This window comes from Nothoprocta perdicaria, unplaced genomic scaffold (assembly GCF_003342845.1).
Source record: "Nothoprocta perdicaria isolate Ctin4 unplaced genomic scaffold, notPer1 scaffold_17, whole genome shotgun sequence".
NCBI classification, from domain to species: Eukaryota; Metazoa; Chordata; class Aves; order Tinamiformes; family Tinamidae; genus Nothoprocta; species Nothoprocta perdicaria.
In genome coordinates, this window is record NW_020454871.1 from 452242 (window position 1) to 470301 (window position 18060).

Genomic DNA, 18060 nt, shown 5'->3' on the forward strand with positions numbered 1-18060 from the left:
AAAAAAGAAAAATAAAGACACTTGTAGAGCACATCTTCACATACTTCTAAAAACCCAATCTGCCAAAAATTTGCCTACTAAGGTATTTACTATTCCTGCTCCTGTCAGACCTGCAGGCTGACACCAGTGTTATCTGCGGGGAGTTGAAGGRGGCCTCAGGCAAGGAAGCTGCTGGCACCCAAGGGCTGCGCTGCCCCGCAGGGCAGGGAGCTGCCTGGTTCTGCTCTAAGGTGTCTGTTCTCAACTCCCCTTTTCCACTTTGGTTTCTTCAGAAAGAGCTACTTCAATCACTCGTGTTTCAACAGGTGCATTAGGAATGAACAGCGCCCGGGAAGTTATCCCTCCTGGGCAAAGCGAATCAGAGACTCAGCAGAAAGAGGATAAAAAAATAAAGGATAGAAAGAGGATAAAATAAGTCAAGTTACAAACCCCAAACAGTGAAATAACATGCGGCCTTATTTCTTTCATGGAAACACAGCACAGCATTCGCCTTATCTGCCATGGAAGGTTAGGGGGGAAATAACTATAGAAGAAAACCCAAATATGTCAACTAGCAAGGCAGCACCACGATGACCTAGAGAACTTTCAGAGTTTCACCTGCAAATTAGTGTCCTGGTGACCCCTCAATAGAATTTGCTGAGTGTCAGCGCAGTTACGGTGACAAATCTTTAATGATATATGGGTGGCAACAAGGCCCAAGGCTCTAATCCTGTCCTAAGGTCCAGCTGAACCACTAAGTCACATGCACCTGCAAACCTGACTGGCACAGGGGTCTATCAGGGACACAAACAACCCTTCAAAAGCCTTAAATTACAAAGCCATGAGCCATGTGCGTGGTGCTAGTGTGAAATGCAATATTTAGATACGTATTTCACAACTTCAGGACTTGTAAATGCTGTTACGATTCAGAATCTATATGCAAGGATGCTGCTTTACAGCCACTGCACTGCAAAACTACTGTTGCTACAACATTTTAAATAGCCAGCAATGAAACTGAATCATCAAATTTTGTGTGTGGAGTTACCTGTGATAGGAAATATATCCTACAACTTAAAAAAAAAMCATATAAAATTCTATATTATTATCTGATATAGCTTCTGGTTATATAGGAGTGTATTTATACTCTTCCTTCCTGAATATTCCTTAATATTGATAAATGTTCTGGGCTTTGTCTTGTAACCCTGCCATTAGAAAGGGAGCAAAGAACAACATGCTCAGGYTCAACAACTTTCCTGAGCAAAGGAACTCTTACGGAACTGCTCACATCTCATGCTAGCTCATTCAAAATGAATCCATTCAATTTGTCTGATATAGGAAATAAAAGCCAAGGCAGAACAACAACAAAAGGGGATTACTATCAGTGACAATTCTCTTGTAAAAAGACAAGAAACCTCATTAAGAGTATCTTGCCTTTTGTCACAGAAATCTAAGTGGAAGCAGCACAAAAATAGGATCCAAACAGTGGCACATCACAGTATTGTTTTTTTTTCTTAATTTCAGCAAAGCTCATAGAAAAGAAGAGGTTTTGCTGTCAGTAACAAAGATTTCCAATCTTGAGAGAGCACAAATAGAAAGCCTTGTCAAGCCAGTATAGAAAACCCTTAATAAATGATTTATTCTGAAATGGAACAGAATTGCAACTGAGCTCCAGTGTACACTTGAGGGACAGGACCGTGATCTTTGCTCACAACACTGAAGTTATTTTAGATGGGTGGTCAATTCAACAGGAATGGGAAATACTGCTCTCCCCTCTGAATTGGGATATGAGGATGTCTGCCAGCCAAAATGTGACATTTCAGCTCAGGAATTGAGGGATGAGGAACTTAGACTATGTAACCATAGTCTATATAGACCATATAGACCACAGTCTAACCATAGTAGGTTTTCTGTCTCCRCAGGTTCCATTTTGAGTTTTAATGGCCAGCTGTTGACACACAGCCCCAACAGTTTACTTTCTGTAGGGTTATTTTGTTTGAATGCATGGGAAGACTTGCTGTGGACTACGAATTAACTGAACTGTGCAGTAATCAGAATTTTGAGAAGTTTTTTTTAATATAGCTTTCAGAATTACTACTATCCTTTTTGCAGTTGGCATTTAACAATATTGTTAGAAGTTCCCCATGCCCAAGGACAACAGAGAAAAAGAGGGGACAAAATCTGAAAAGCACAAAACTAAGTAATAAAAAGAAAAAATCTGCCTAAGCAATTAAGAAGGAATATAACTAATCTTATTTGTGATCATGAGACCACTATTATTTTTATTGTTGTAGTTGCCGTTTTCCTTTCCTTTCATGCACTGAATTTTGTCAGCTACAGCTTGGGCTTGTTTCATTTATTTTTAATTAGGATGCTTTTGTTCAGGCAGGCAGAATCAGAGTCTGAACAGTCCCACTGCAATTAATGAAATTACTTACTGTACTATGTGAATGAAAAATCACCAGAGTGAATTACTACTTGGTATAAAAATGAAAGATCAAGTTTAATACAAGATCCAAGAGTGTCTCTTTCAAAAATGCTTGCAGGAGAATATTCAGAGTATAAGTTATAAAGCATTTATAATGTGGGCATGCACCTACATGCCCTGCTGAATTTATCTGAAAGTGTCTGCATGTCTATGTATTCAGATGTAGAAATTCCTTTCAGCCACTGCCTGCAATTGAGTTCACAGCTCAGAAATGGCAATTGTACTATGGGTTGGGCCAAAAAAAAAAATGTCAGAGAGGCTACTTCTAAACCAGGTCTCATTTAGTTGATTTGCAAAGCTCAGTAAGAAAGACCCAGAAAAACTTTGGGATATGATGACAGTTTGTCCTGGTAAAACTAGAGAGAAGCTCATGGAAAAAATAACTGATGTTTAAAACTTGGTGATCAGAGCTTTAGTATTCAGGCTCTGCCAAATAAAATCTGTCTCTACATTCATAAAACTTTAAATAATAATGTAAACATATGTAATGCCATTGCTATGACAGTAGCAGAAAGTCATGTTCTGTAGCTAGCGAGTTTTACAGTATGAATCTAATTCGTTACAAAACTTAATGACTGCCTTTGTATATTAATAATTTATTGATGATAATTCAAATTATTTGGTTAGCCTTTCAAAGGTTTTTTTTTTCAGTTATTTTGGTCAGAAAACAGAAGATTCAACAATTTGCAGCTACATAATAAAAAGCACTTTAGTTTAATTTCAGATTTCCAAAGAGGCTCAAGGACAATTCATAAAAAGTCCATTTTTTTCTATGTGGATTCCCAATTTTTAGACAACCTACCTGAGTAAGAATTGGGAAGGAGGAATCTACAATAAACTGGACTAGTGAGTCTTATATAGCAAGCCACTTAAACAATTATCTGGGTGTAGAACAGGACATGTGTTTTCCATCCCAGGACCCCTGCCCAAAAAGACTTTTCTCCAGAGCAAGAGCTGTTCTGGAAAAACAAGCCATCCTACCAAAAATGAAAAACTTCCCCCACACAGTTCTTCCATTTTACCCAAAACAAACTTTATGTTCTGTCATTGCAAACTGCAGCCATTATTCATCCTTCAGCAAGGTCTACATCACCTTGTGTTTCTTTGTTTGTTTGGATTGTAAAATGTTAGATAACTAAAAGCTGTTTTCAAACCTACGTTTCTTGTCAATAAAAAAACATAAAAACAAAAATCACAAACTGTCTGAGGCATTTTTCTCAGATAAAGACGACAAACTGAATGAGGTATCATCAGGCTCTGGGGATGCATGATTGAAATCCATCTCTTCTAATTCGGGAGGTAAGTCTGACAGCAGTGCCTATAATCAGGAGGATTAAAATACAGCAGTTATCTAAACACACTATACATAAGATCAGTCATAATCTCTGAATTTTTATCTCAAAGTTTTCCCTCTTTTATATTCTGTTTATGTGATTTTATAAAAAAGCAACTTTAAGTTAAATTTAGATTCAACATAAAATGTTTTAAGTTTCTTTATTGCATGTTGTAATTCCTATTTTTACATGTGGCAAACTGCAGATTGTTAAGTGGAAAAGGGAGGGTGAGGGYGCAACAAAAACCCCTTCCCAGATAAAGCAGGAAACATTACTCATACAATACRTAATACAACCAAGCATTAAAACAAATGTTAACAACTTACAGTTATTAAAAGGGCAGCTATGCATTAAAGGTAGYGTACTAAAACTGAAGAAACCTGGCTTTTATTCCCAAATCTTGCAATAGACAACTTAAACTCCTTCAGTGTAAACTGCTGCATTGCTCCCCCCTTTCTAAAGGTAACACTTTTCCGTGCTGTTTTTTTGGACTACAAGATCTTTTGTTTCAAATACAACTTTTTTTGTGTCCCTAAGATGTTGAGCACAAGYTGCCATAATCATAATTTCAGTCTCTGGGCACTATGGAAGAAAACCAAGAAAACAGCAGAATACCTTGACATTATTAAAGCCTGCTTCAAGACTTACCTGCTGCTGTTCTTTATCATCTGACTTAATAGCGAGTATCAAACTGCGAGTAAATGTCTGTAGTTCAAAATATTTCTGCTTATGATTCTCCAGCTCATTTTCAATGAATCTGACTTCTTCATTCTGTGGAGAAAAAAATACACAAAGTTCTAGAAATAATAAATAGTACTGAACCATTTTAACAACATTTAAATATGCTTGCATTAAAATGAAATATTTTTACTTAAAAGGAGTAATRAATTTATTATGATTTCTGGCAAATAATAAGGTCCCCAAATCTTAAAACTGTAGAACAATGCATACATATTTTAGATAAGAGTTTTTTGATGGACTGCCACAACATTATATTGTATCTGTAGTACCTAAAAAAACTCACCTGCCAATTCATTTATTATTATCCTGCATAAGTCACACGTAACAGCAAATCATGATAGAGGCAGAGGAGGTGTTCCAGAATTTCTGCACACCATGTAAGCATTGGGGCAAGCATGAACACTGGAAGCACTGCTTTTTATTATATAAAGATGACATCCAAATCCTCTTTAACATAAACAAAAGCTACTCCTTTCCCAGGAAAAAAAAAAGCAGTCTTGAATGGCAGCCTGACTATAAGAAGCAACTAAATTAATTTAGTTCAGTGTGAGGCTTCACACTAAGACCAGGGAAAATCTTTAGTGCCACTGAGCTCCACGTGTAGTCTGAAGAGGCAGCTCACCACCCTCCCCACTGTGCTGGGGGGGGTACAGAAAGAATGGGAATATACATATAAAATAGGGATATAATTGTAGAATATTATGAGATGACATGAGAAATTTGGAAGGACAACATTTCAGATTTCCTTGTCCCGTTCAGTGACAAGAAAGTGATGAAGTGATAACATATTTACCACTCTGMATTTAAGCAATCAATGCCTACATTGAGATAATAAAGAGTATAAACTCTAATTAGCAATTTATGTCACTGGGATGGTAGCTTTTTTGCACACTGCTGTGTGTCTGCTGTGTGCTGGCAGACAGAAACCCAGGGCGACTSAACAGGTTTGTTTGCTCTCATAGGGCACCACTTTTTTGTGTGGATCTTATTTAACAATATTCAGGGTATGGAAAATGACCAGTATTTTTCTTGAGAATTTTTTGTACATGATAGAAGTTTATGAACACACTCTCATGATACTGCCATTAACAGAAGAAATCTTTACTACACCAGACTGATTAGAAAGAAGTGTCCATCTGTCTCACAAACTGCCCTGCGACCCAGTCTCAGTGCTAGGAATCTGCACCTGCCAAAGGCCTCTGCCCCATCCCAGGTAAGACCCAGAWATCTTCAGCTTACGACTGATATTAAATAACATGTGAACGAGCCGTTTTTTTCCCGAATTTCAGTTTCTAATTGTCCATAGCTTTGTACCAAAGCAGGACTGATGACCAGCTGAGGGAGAGACTGCAAGTTACTGGATCTTCTCGCTTTCCTTGCTTCACCAACAGAAGAAACATGAACATTTCAAATGAGGAAAAGTTTCTTAGTATTAGAATTCTAATTGTATTGTCAAAGAAATAGGAAAATTGTGCATCCTCTAGACAAAAAGACGTATTTTCAACCTTTCCACAAATACTGCAAAAAGTCACCGTATTTGCAAATGACTTCCTTGGTATGGAGATAAGAAATTTCTTGATTAAAAATGTGAATAATGTACTTCAGGCTATGGCAAGGACCCCGTCCTCTTCAAACTTACCACCTGAGAGATGTGTAAGATTGCTAAAGCAAACGTTTCTCTTGTTACCTTTGCAAAGGTCACGTAAGCTAAATATAGTTTGCTTCTCCAGATCAAAATCACCATATTTTTTGCAAAAAGTATCCCTGTAATGGCAGTGAATTCACATTTCTCCACAAGGTAATGAAAACAGATGTATAAATACAGATACACAAAGAAATCACTGTAGAAAGCAAGTATTTAGGCTCACAGCTATTTCAGAACTAAGCAGTCCGTTTGCTTGTCTCCAATATCCCTGGGTATGTTCAAAGCAGCTTAATTAAAAACAGACAATATAGGGCAAACTCTAATCTGAAGTTTATGACCTAGCTTATCGGGTGCCCATATACTCCATACTCTTGCACCAGAGCTCACCTGTAACACCCAGGGTAATGCCCAGGTACACCTGAAACCCTGTCAGAGAAAAGAAACTGGAGGAATGAACATGGGAACAAAGGGAAAGGGTAAAATTCTCCTGTGAATGTTTGCACGAGGACCTGCAAAACTGCATTACAGAAATCTAGAATCTCAATCTACACAGTATGACTGCAAATGAGAATCTCCGGTTTCTTAAGCCTAGGGAACGCTTTACAATATTCTGATASAAGACCAGATATTTTATCATTATTTCCCCCATCCATATTGTATGAAATTTTGAATCAAAAACAACTCTAAGTCTGGCTTGACTATATAACTATGACTACAAATATGTATGACTACATATTTGCCATGGAAAAGATGGCACTGTGTAGTGAAGGAAAAGATTTTTAACAGGCCTATAAGCATGCATTTTTTTTAATCAAAAAAAWATATATATTCCTTTAAAAAAAAGTCACCATATCCTTTCAGCAATGATGCATGGGATTCTTTCCAGTAAATGATGGGATACAGATTTATACAGAAAATGCACAGCCACAAAAAACAATTACTTATGTCAAACAACAAAACAACAACCAAGGTTCTGCAGGGCATGCTGTCACAACAAGTCTTTCAGTTTGGTGACAGGTGACGTTAAGAAAAGGTTATTCTTTTATCCATATTCATTCTGCACTGCCCTTACCCGGAAAACAGTGCTTGAGGGATTAATTTTTGTTCTGGAAAAARGGATTATCTATTTATTATTTCGGTAACTGATTATCTTTGGTAGGATATGCCTACTTCGTAAGCAAAAAGTCAACCACACACATTAAAAACCTCAGTGCTCAAAATACAACGCAGAACTTGGCAGCTCTGAGACCACAGCRCACACAACCTTTACCATTAGGCAAGGACAGGGGTTGTCAGGAGTCTAACTGCTTTTCTTCTCTTCCACTACTACTGCTTACACCCGTCCTGCASGCTGCAGCGCTTAGGTTCTACATGTGCACTTTAATAGCAGAGCTACTACTTTCCCAGTTCCCCCTATTTTGCCAGAGGAGTCCAGCTGCTGTTATTTCTTTCCAGCGCTGGCAGCATCACGCTGTATTTTAAAAGCATTCCATAAAACTCCAGAGAACAATTACGGCACAGAGCGCAAGCTTCATTTCAGACACTAAATAAATTGCTTTGGTTCAGGACACTTGGTGGGAGCTGCAGATGGCTACGCTTGCTGCAACGGAGCTGCTCGCTGCAAATGGGACTTTTCCTGCCTCCCTCTGTGTGGAAACACAGATCAACCGGCTGCAGATTGGATGCGACTGCTTGCTTGGCATGCAAGAGAAGGGGAAATGTGCTGTGCCGTGGCTCCCCGATGAGAGCAGAGGGGCTCCAGGCTCCCACGCTGCTGTGCTCAAGTCCTCGCACTTAAACCTGCTCACATTTTTTGGTGAAGTGTGATCTTACTTACTATTTCACGGCCTAACTCACCTTGTAATCCAAGAGAGAACTCATTTGATCCACTTCTGAATTGCTTATCATATCGCTTTCTTCATCATCTATAATTTCTATTTTCTGAAACAGAAGTACATGATTCATTGCAAATATTTGAATTTATACATCAGAGCTACAACTGATAATGCTCATCTCAAGTTAACTTGCAAGGAAGACGGTAACACTTTGGTTTGGGTTGGGTTTTTTTGCCAGCTTTTGAGCACTTTGGCATTCTGGAGCCCCCATTAGAGGGCAACCACGCTTTTCAGCCATAGGAGCTCTATAAGATATGACTTGGGAGAGTTGCTGCTGTGGTGACTCAGGCTGTTTGCAGAGGAAGGGCTACMTGTCACCGGGGTTTTGGTTATTCAATTGCACACTCTGTCTCACTATCGCCTGCAAAAGTCTGCACTTAYTCCATACACTTTCTGTTGAAGACATCCTAGAGAGACAAGAAAGTTTTCTCCTGGAATTAAGACAGGAAAATAAAATAAAAAAAAGTATTATGACAAATGACTAGCAAGTCTTAACTGACCTATACATTGCCTAAATAAAAAAAAGTTTCTCCCTTGGTCTACTTTGGCTATAGTGCAAGTCAAATGGCTTGAAGAGGAGAAGACACTGATGATAGACAGGTTTAAGAGAGTGAGTGTGTGTGTGTGTGTGTGTGTGTGTGTGTGTGTGTATTGCAGCTGCGTGTATATCCATATATATGGATATTATGGATATTTTCACTTAATTCACAAAAGTGTAAGTGCATTAATAGGTTTCCAGAGTTATTAAAATGCATTGTTAAAGGACAACCTAAATGCTGTTTAAATTTGGAAATACACTATTATATCTCAACTTTTAAAACACTCCCCTTTAGACTAGTTAGCACTTTTATGTGTTTTTTTCTCCTAACAAAAAAAAAAAACTTGATAAGGGGGAGAAATATGTTAACACACACTTTGACAGGGAAAAAAAAAAAAAAAATACACATCTTTAGAGCACATCTAAGAGGGATTTTTGATTCACATCTAAATTAGACCGCAAACTGATGGAGTTAATTTGAATTAGAAAGTGATAAGATACTGGATTTTTTTTTTTTTAACCAAGAACTAAGAAGGATTAAACTATAAGTTTACCTGTATTTTTCAGAAGGAACCCATGGTAGTCTAACAAGGGAGTTTTATACTTCCTAGCACTTATCCAACACTTGTAAAGATTTTGGACAACCATATCTAATAGGTTAAAGCAATTTTATTGTATTATTTAATACACTATTTAATAAAATTCAGGCAAGGAGCCCAGTGACAGAGCTGCACTTTAATGGTTAGTTCCTGAGGCGTCAGTTACTAGGAGGTTACTTCCCTGCAGCAGAGCTACATCCTTCTGGCTGCCTGCAGAAATTCCCATTAACCTGCAAGGAAGGGCCCTTGGAGACCCCTGAGCAGCCCCTCAGTGGCAGGACCCACCAAGCTACTGGGCACGTGCTGAACACAGACAGTATAAACTGCATTTTCTCTGCTTCGCTCCTGACAACACAGCTGAAGCGCTAACATTTCAAAGGCCTCATGTCACAAGGATCTGCTGTTATCATATGCTAGCACTGCAATTTAAATAAATTTTTGATTTGAGACTCAGCTGGAGGAAAAGAGCCTCTAAATACATGCCAAACATTCAACTCCTTCTCCTTGCAATTCTGTACTTTAAGATAGCAGASGATAAACAGATTAGAATTTCAAACAGAAAACTGTATCTCTTATGCAAGCCCAATGTATCTTAGCTCAATTTTAACAGCATATTTATCTTAATTTTGTTATGATGTTTTTGGAACGTGGTATGAAAAAAAACGACTTTTTTTTCCTCTTACTGTTTCAAAYTATATAATGTTGAGGGTTCAGGTAAACTGAGGAAGCAATTTGTTGCTGGGCATCATCTTTGCAGACCTTTTCACATTTCATTCTACATCTCTGTGGAAAACATATTAGCCTGAAACTCAGAAGTTATTACTTCTAAGCTCACAGCGGGCCAGCAGGTTAAAGAGACTAGAAAAGGGCAGCCATTCTTTTCAGGCTAAACACAAGAAATACAAGCCTGGAAATTTAGTTCGGGTAACGGGTAACGTTCTCTTTATATAAAGAGAGAAGGAGACCTCCTGTTCACTTTCCCATTTCAGATTATAGGCAATTTATATAAAAACAAAAGCTCTGGATGTGTTCTGAGCTGCTATAGTTTAAGCTCTACCTGAGTTAGAAGAGTCTAATTGGGAACTGGACCCATCGCCAGTTCATTCTCCAAATAGCTTTTTAAGATAAAAATTACCCTACCACTTGGGGTCTTCTCTCCTCTTCCTCCTCGCCTTTCTTCTAATTTGAGAGAAGACAGGCTAAACAAAGGGGACATATTACATTATTTGCCATGACTCCTCGCTCTGCCTTCCCTTCCTTATGTTCTTATCAGACTTAGTTAAAMCCAGCAAGAACTGTGTTCTCACACGTGAATGCACGTGAGAATATAAGAAACATCTAAATTTATTTAGATAGATTTAGCCCTGTCACAGTATGGGGGTGAAGGCGATATATCCAGCCCTGGACATCTGAGCCCACAGATCCAAGATTAGCTATAGAGAAGAAACACTGGACACTTGTGACTTTCTGAAAGTAATTGAAAATCATTTTTTATTTTTATTTTGCTGTTTATTCTTACTCTTTTATTACAATATGTACTTACAGAGTAAGTTCATACTACCCAAGCACTCCAGAACAACACTGGGCTGTTATACAGAAAAATCTGTATTATTCAATTTTTATTGAATGTACACAGTTCCACCACAGGAAGTTTCTGTAGCACATAAGCCAGAAGGAAGAACTCTGCACACTCAGCTGAAGCTTTCATCTAGTGAAAAACCCTAGTGCTGGACAATAACAGCAACGTAACTAGGACAGCAAAACTATACGCACCACGTTATCMGTAGATACTGGATTCTGGTCATCTTCTTTGTGACCCATTTCTTCATTTTGAAGAGTATCACTTGTCTCTTCTGCAGAAATAAATTAGTTTTTCAGATTTCATTCAAATTTCATGCTTGACGAACATTATTAGTCTTTTCCACTAAATATGTCACATCTGCTATCTACAAAAGCAAAGTCGTATCAGTGTCTATTCACAAACAAATACTGCATATCTTAATAAACAAGACATCACATTGCCAGTATTTCAGGGCAAACTTAGGACGATCATAACTTGGAAAGACAGCAAAACAAGTCTACCAGTTGCTCTTCTGCAACTTGCACTAAGGCCTTCCTGTTTTAAGTTCAGGTTGCAATATTCAGAGGTAAGGAACAGTTTCACACCAGACCTACCTAGAACTTCTCTAATTAAGCATGTTTGCATCCAAAACCAATATTGTCCTGCTTTCAAGCCATATTTTGCCTCATTAATAGGAAAGAAGGATTTTTCAGTAAGTTATTGCATGAAAAATCCAGCTTACCCCTGCAATTACAGGCTACATACTAGAATCTCCCCTCCTCCTTGTCGGCACTGACTACCTTTGAAGAGAAAACTGATCAAGCAGATAATTATTTTGTTCTCATATGGAAAATAAGGCTTCCTCCTAGTGAATCTGATCTTCTCTTCTATGTGTATCAGCAAAACACACACTCGAAAACACAGCAGATGTTATTCCTAAATCTCAACCATAATTATTGGACAATTTCATTATCCCTCAATTACGGGCAATATTCCTGTGACTAAGCACATTTCTGAAAATTACTTTAATTCTCTACATCTACACGTACTTGATCTACTGTCAAGAGGAAGTGGTTGACAGAAACAGCAAAACAAGACATCAACCAAARCACAAAGGCAAGGCAGCTATGATTAAAAATTTCAATGTTGTTAATAACAGCCGGGCTATTAATTGGAACCTCCCTATTTTCTGCAGTATTCTGCATGGGGCAGAGGGACAAGCTGCCAACCCAGCAAAGGAAAGGAGATGCAGTGAATGGGCAATAGCTATAATAATTTGTAATTTAATACTTTAAGTAACTTTTCTATTAAATGCCTCTAGCTGAATAAGCTTTATTTAAASTGGTTTCAAATAAATTGAATCTGGACAGGCTACAATGTCGTAAGAAAATTTCTGCTAGCATCAAAAGCAGCTGGGTCCAAAGAGGAGGAGGGCAGTAGSAGGCAGCAGTGCAAGGGCACTTGACTCCACTCAGAGGAATGGAAGTCCCCAAGCAGCAGACTCCAGTGCCACCAGAACAGAATATCTACTAAGAATATCAAACTAAGAATATCTTTTTCTATCTTTGAGAGTTTTTTTTTTTTAATTAAATAACAACAATTTTAGTTCTCAAAGACTGCTATGACTGAGTAGTAAACGTGATTATTGGTGGAAGTGTTTTCCAGGAAGTTCAAAAAATTAATCTATAGCAATAAAACCTACCACACTGGACTGTGGAAGGTAACAGAAACTGTTCCTGTGTTGGAATAAAGAATCAAAGACTGTTTCTCGGACACTACAAAAAACTAAGAGGCTTTTTGTACTAGCCGACGCTTTCGTTATAGTCTCATAGTCTTACAGTTCGATCCTGTTTTAAGCAGGCCTAGCTCAATAAATGTGGTGTTATTCTTCACTTTAAGCTGCAGAGAATTCAGACTCTTCCCACAGTACCATTTTCTTCCAGATAGAACTTATTAAATCAGTTCCTTCCACACCTCGGGCAAAGCAGAGACTCTCAGATTCTGCATTTCACTTGGCTTTCAATCATTTGACCCATTTCTTTATCATCTTTTTCCCCTTTACATTAGAATCTGACAAAGCTATCGCAATTCATTCCCAGCAATTCCCCACCTCTCTAGTTCTTCTTTAAGTTGTTCAAACAAAACGACAAGATCAAGCCTGGCATGCTAAGCTGAAATAGCACGCACTAGGTCAGACTTTCTTTTGGTTTAGAGAGCAAAGACTTTATTGATCTCTTCTAATCAGAAGCACTGGGAGCAATTAGTTGAGCGTGTGAAGCTGGTGAAATGTGCAGAGTGGCAGTTCAGCTGCCTTAGGCCCAGAGCATTAACGAGAAGGGAGAGCATGAGAGAGGAGCGGTGGGGAAGGGAGGGAAGGAGCAAGAGCCTGATTGAACTTGGCCATGCAGCTCCGAGGCGGTACCGGGGAATGAGGCTGGCAGCCCTCGGCATCACGAGCCGCCCGGGGAGCCGCTCGGAGGCTTCCCGAGCCCTTCCCGGCCACTGGCTTTGACCTCCTCTGTGCTGATGTGTGTTTGCCTGTGTGGAGCACGGAGACACCAGCTCAGCGGCACTAACTGCTGCTGCCTCCGACACTGCGAAGCTCTTCTCGTGTCACACGGGTTGGAGCCAACATCTTCTGAACAGCGTGAGGTTAGTATCAGGAAAACTGCAACTACACAGCCCTGGTCAGCCCAGAGCAAGGCTTCTGTCACATATGTGCTTATTTAGAAAAATAAGAGTTGATATGATTAAATTTATATGTGTGTGTGTGTGTATATATACACACACACTTTTTTTCCAATCTCAGTCCACTGGCAGGCTAACTGTGAGTATGTTTTAAACCTGGTTTCCTAGGGAAATGAGGTCTATACATCTGTATTTTCTGTCCATCTCTCAGTGGTACCAACAAATCGTGAACTTGTCAGTCATCTTCTGGTGAATTAGCAGAAAATGAGCTCATACAATGCAAAGAGCTTCTGCAAGCTTTCTGATAACAAACCAGTATTTCATAGAGAGAGGTAGAGGAAAGAGACCAAACTGAGCCTTCATCATGGCCCAGATAAATAACGTGCAACTGCCAGACACACTTTCAGACACTGGTGAATGTGTACAACAGAGAATGCAAAGCATGCACACTGCATACATAAAAGTAAAAATATAGGCACAGTAGTAACTGCATTTTCAAATACCTTGTGAGCTTCCTTCAGATAAGCAGATTGATACTTCATCATTCCTATCATTATCATCCCCCACTTCAGTAGCAGTTTCCTCTCCTGGATTAAGTGCTGATTTAGAAACAAATTCAGATTGATCAGAGAAATCAGCAGGACCTCCTCTAGGGGGTGGGACCTCAATCCCCATTAAACGATATTTCCGTCTTCGATTCCCAATCCACGTCTTGTAAGAGAAATAAACATGAATGATATCAGAAACTATAACAAAAGCAACAGGCCCACAACCAAGTGAAATCAGCACATCTCCACCACAGGAACAGGAGGGCAGTAGCAGTTCTAGGAACGTGATTATTCCCCTGTGTCYGATACTCATGAGGCCGATTCCTGGAATATTGTGTCCAGTTTCAGGCCTCCAATACAGGGGAAAAGGGAAGGTTAAGAGGCTACAGAGCAAAAGCAGCAACAGTCACAAGTTGCAGTAAAGGAAATTCTGACTGGCATTAGGAGGGGGAAAAAAAAAAAAAAAAAAAAAAAAGGTTTCACACGGAGGGGCAATGAGCATCAGAACAGTCTGTCCACAGAACTTGGGGAATTTTCAGCTTTGGACATACGTAGAGTTTTGCTGAACAAGGTCCTGAGCAATCTAGCCTAACTCTGCTCGAGAGCCGGACTAGGTGACCCTGTGAGCTCCCTCCCAGCCTATTCTGTGAATTTAATGCAAAATTTTTAACCCAAGTTCTTCCTCCCATGGCTTTCACCAGGCAACKAAAGCATCCAACAACCCAGAGTCAACCTGTTCTAGGATATCCCAAAGCACAGATTGTCCAAAGGGACAGGTCTGTATCACTCTTCTTCACATAGGAAATAACTTGGAGGAAATAAGCAAGTTCAGAGCAAYATTATCCTTGAGTCCTCTTTAAATGGAAGATGGGTCTTTAGGAAGCATTGCTTGCARCAAGGTGCAAGTAAGAGCCTACTGTGAGCAGTGCTGGGAGATGGAAGAGGTCCAGAATCTAGCAATCTGAGAAGTCATTCGTGGGCAGATGGGTATTGAAGCTAAGTGCGTTTTACTGCAACAAAACTGACACTCTTTGCAAAAAAACAAAAAAGAAATTATTCAAAATTCTGCAAGTGCAGCTGTGTTTAATGGCTCCCTTCTTTAATTAATTATAAAGAGAAACCTATGCTAAGTAGTATTAAAGCTGGAACCAGAGTTTAACATAAAGGACTAAGAGTCAYCTGCAACTCTTCACCTCTTAATTTTCTCTCAGTAAAACACATCCCTATCATAAGGTCTCCAGTCTAACACAGCTTACCAAGCACACTGAAGTATTCCCAGATTTTTATTTTTAGAAATGCACAAGGCAACACTACTTCTGGCCTTATGTCAGAAATACCTGCAATTCTTCTCCTTCCCATTCCACTTCTTCTAAATAGAGCTCAGACAGATGAATAGCATTGAAAAGGCTAGTACAGAGGATTCCCTCCTTAAAAATACCAAGCAAAAGGACAGGTGATCAGACTCGTAAGGCTGACTTACACCAGCCGGTGAAAACTCAGCAGCAATTTCCTCAGCTTTAACTGACTTCAACTCCAGATACTGAGGCTGGGGTGTCAACTTGCAAGAAAGATTCTAAGTTGCAACCTTCAGAAATGCTGCTTAAAGGGAAAAATAAGGATCTTTATTTTTTACAATGAGTCTCTTCATCATAACTTGTGTCTAGGCTGGCCCTAGAGCCCCCAACAGCAAGAGACGTTAATCAGCTGGGAAAAGGGAGCGGTCATTTGGCTGCAGTGATGGATTTGTTACAGAACTCAGACTACGTGCTTCCTTAAATATTCCAGCTTTATCCAGTGATCTGCAGGGAAAGGAAGGATATGCCTCTAGCCTGTGGACAGGATGGATAAAAGCAGCACTACATCTTTTCTGTATAAAAGCTTTATCCTCTATAAAAAAAGAAAAAAGGTTAATTCTGAAACTTTTCTGAGGAACGTGATAGTTGTCACCCTGTCCTCAAACATCTCGTGTCTCACTGAAGGTTATTCTGCCTTTCAGACACTCTTTTGGTATGAAGAAATGAAATTAGTCAAGGGAACAAAACAAACAAGTTTAACTACAAAAAAAAGTCCCCAAAGTCTATTCAGTAATAATTACAATGTAAATATAAGAAMTATCGTTGAGTTTTATGAAACGTTGCCCAGAGTTCACATACTTAAAAGTTACTTTTCTTCCTTCTTTTTGCGTCTTGGGAACGTATGAAAGACACCCAGGGGCGGACACATGCGTGACATGCAACAGCAGTCACTTTGCCTATCTGCTCTCCTGCTGTGGGCATCAAAGTCATATGGAGGAAAATGCCCTCTTCAACCTTAGGAGAYTAAATCCAGTGGTGGTAAACATCTTTCTCCGAGTTAGGAAAACAGATTTGATATATTCTTTGTACTAAGAGCTTTCAAGGAAGTATGAGATCTTAAATTTATATTCTGCATAACYCTGTAGTTTTTAAGTCTGTACTTCTGGAAAAGCAACACTTGTCTGGACAAATCATGAGCTTTCATTAAATGCCTATGACAAGAACAGAATGGGGATGATTAATGAATTGAATTAAAACCAAGTAATTTACTATGTATAAATATCTATGTAAAATATTTATATTTTTTGCTATATCACAAATGGAGAAACACTGCTAGTTGTACACTGTCTGGAATTCAAAGTACAGTAAAATACAAACAGGGGTAAAACGTGTYGAAATTGGAGACATTCTTCCCTCAGCAGCCTTTTGGGCCACCGCTTTCGGGCTGTGCATGCAGCAAAGAGCAGAGATGCTCTGTTGTTCAGCAGGGCCTCCCAGCTGACTGCATCACGGAGGTGTTTGGACTCCTCATTAGAAGGAAACCACATCACACACTGGTCGGCACCAGCATTCCTCACAGCACCTTCTGCCCTCTATCACATCCCCACTTGGCCTCAAGACAGCATCTGAAAAGATTTTCCCATTTTGGAACATTCTTTCATACGTTTGCAATTATTTTTCCCCTTCTAAGCATCAATGAAACGTTTTTTTTCCCCTGTTTCTTCAGAAGGACTTTGTATCTTGATCATAATTAACTGCAGCATTTTTTCAGTCTTCTAGGATACCCCCAAAATTTTTAGTTCTTATTTAAAACCTTATTCCAGTCTAAAGAAGATGTCAAACAGCTCGTAGTGCTACTCTGGTTACTGATCAATAGGACTCTTACCTGAGGGCTTTTTTCTATATATAGACTGTAAAAAGAGCAAGAGAGCACTTCCCAACATGGTCATTCATTATGTAACACGTGAAATCTATTTCAAGCTTCCTCATGAAATTTTTAAAGGCTTTCATCTGTCCTATTTTTGCTTCTGCGACAGGATARGGGAAGTCTCTAGATTTCTTACCCGCACTATTTCACAGTCAACATTTAATTCCGCAGCAACAGCTTCAATTTTCTCTCTGCACACTGAGCCCAGGCTGGTCATGCCATTGTCCCAGTATTTCTTTAGGGTAGCTAAGTCTCGGTCACTAAACTGTGTGCGGTCCTGTAACTGGAACATAAAAGAAATATATATATTGTTAGATTAAAAATAAAATAATAATAAAATAAAAATCAGCTTATACTTCCCATTTCATTTCCAGAGGTCTTGCACACAGTAAGACACAYATGTTAGGCTGCCTCCTTGGCTTTTCTTCTCTTTTAACTCTCCCCTAGGAATTCTTTTTGTTTTTTATCCAGGCCAGTAGGGAGTTCTCTGGGATTTGCTCTAAAGGCAACAGCAGTGCTAAAGCAAGTTTAAAGCGCTTCAGCTTTGTTTCAACTCCACCTGATTTTTTTAATTTGTTTTATCTCACTCTGGATGGCTTACTGAAAATAACTTTTTTCCTCTTGCACTGTTTACTCTCTCCACCCAATTTATGAATATTATTCCTTAAGGCTTTTCAAGTTTCTCACCCTCCCCGCCYGAAGTTCTTTTATCTTACTGCAAACTACAATACATGCATAATTCAAAGGATTCAGAGTTCCTAAAGGGAATGCTTTAATGTTTATTTGGTAGCTTCAGAGTTTAAATTGGTTCCACTCTATTTGCGA

The 18060-nt window shown here is 39.0% G+C and overlaps 1 protein-coding gene across 3 annotated transcripts in view; it reads right to left on the reverse strand.

The window, feature by feature from the left end:
- Positions 1-1842: 1842 nt before the first annotated feature.
- The window catches only part of HDX (highly divergent homeobox), a 40178-nt gene continuing 23960 nt past the window's right edge, over positions 1843-18060 (reverse strand). For all 3 annotated transcript variants that reach the window (XM_026035973.1, XM_026035972.1, XM_026035971.1), the window contains exons 5-10: positions 17372-17518; positions 13969-14176; positions 10990-11069; positions 8042-8125; positions 4447-4569; positions 1843-3782 (exon numbers count right to left, since the gene is read on the reverse strand). In XM_026035973.1, the coding sequence (XP_025891758.1) occupies positions 3657-3782; positions 4447-4569; positions 8042-8125; positions 10990-11069; positions 13969-14176; positions 17372-17518 (768 nt within the window). In that variant the 3' untranslated portion in view covers positions 1843-3656. The remainder of the gene's footprint in view (positions 3783-4446; positions 4570-8041; positions 8126-10989; positions 11070-13968; positions 14177-17371; positions 17519-18060) is intronic.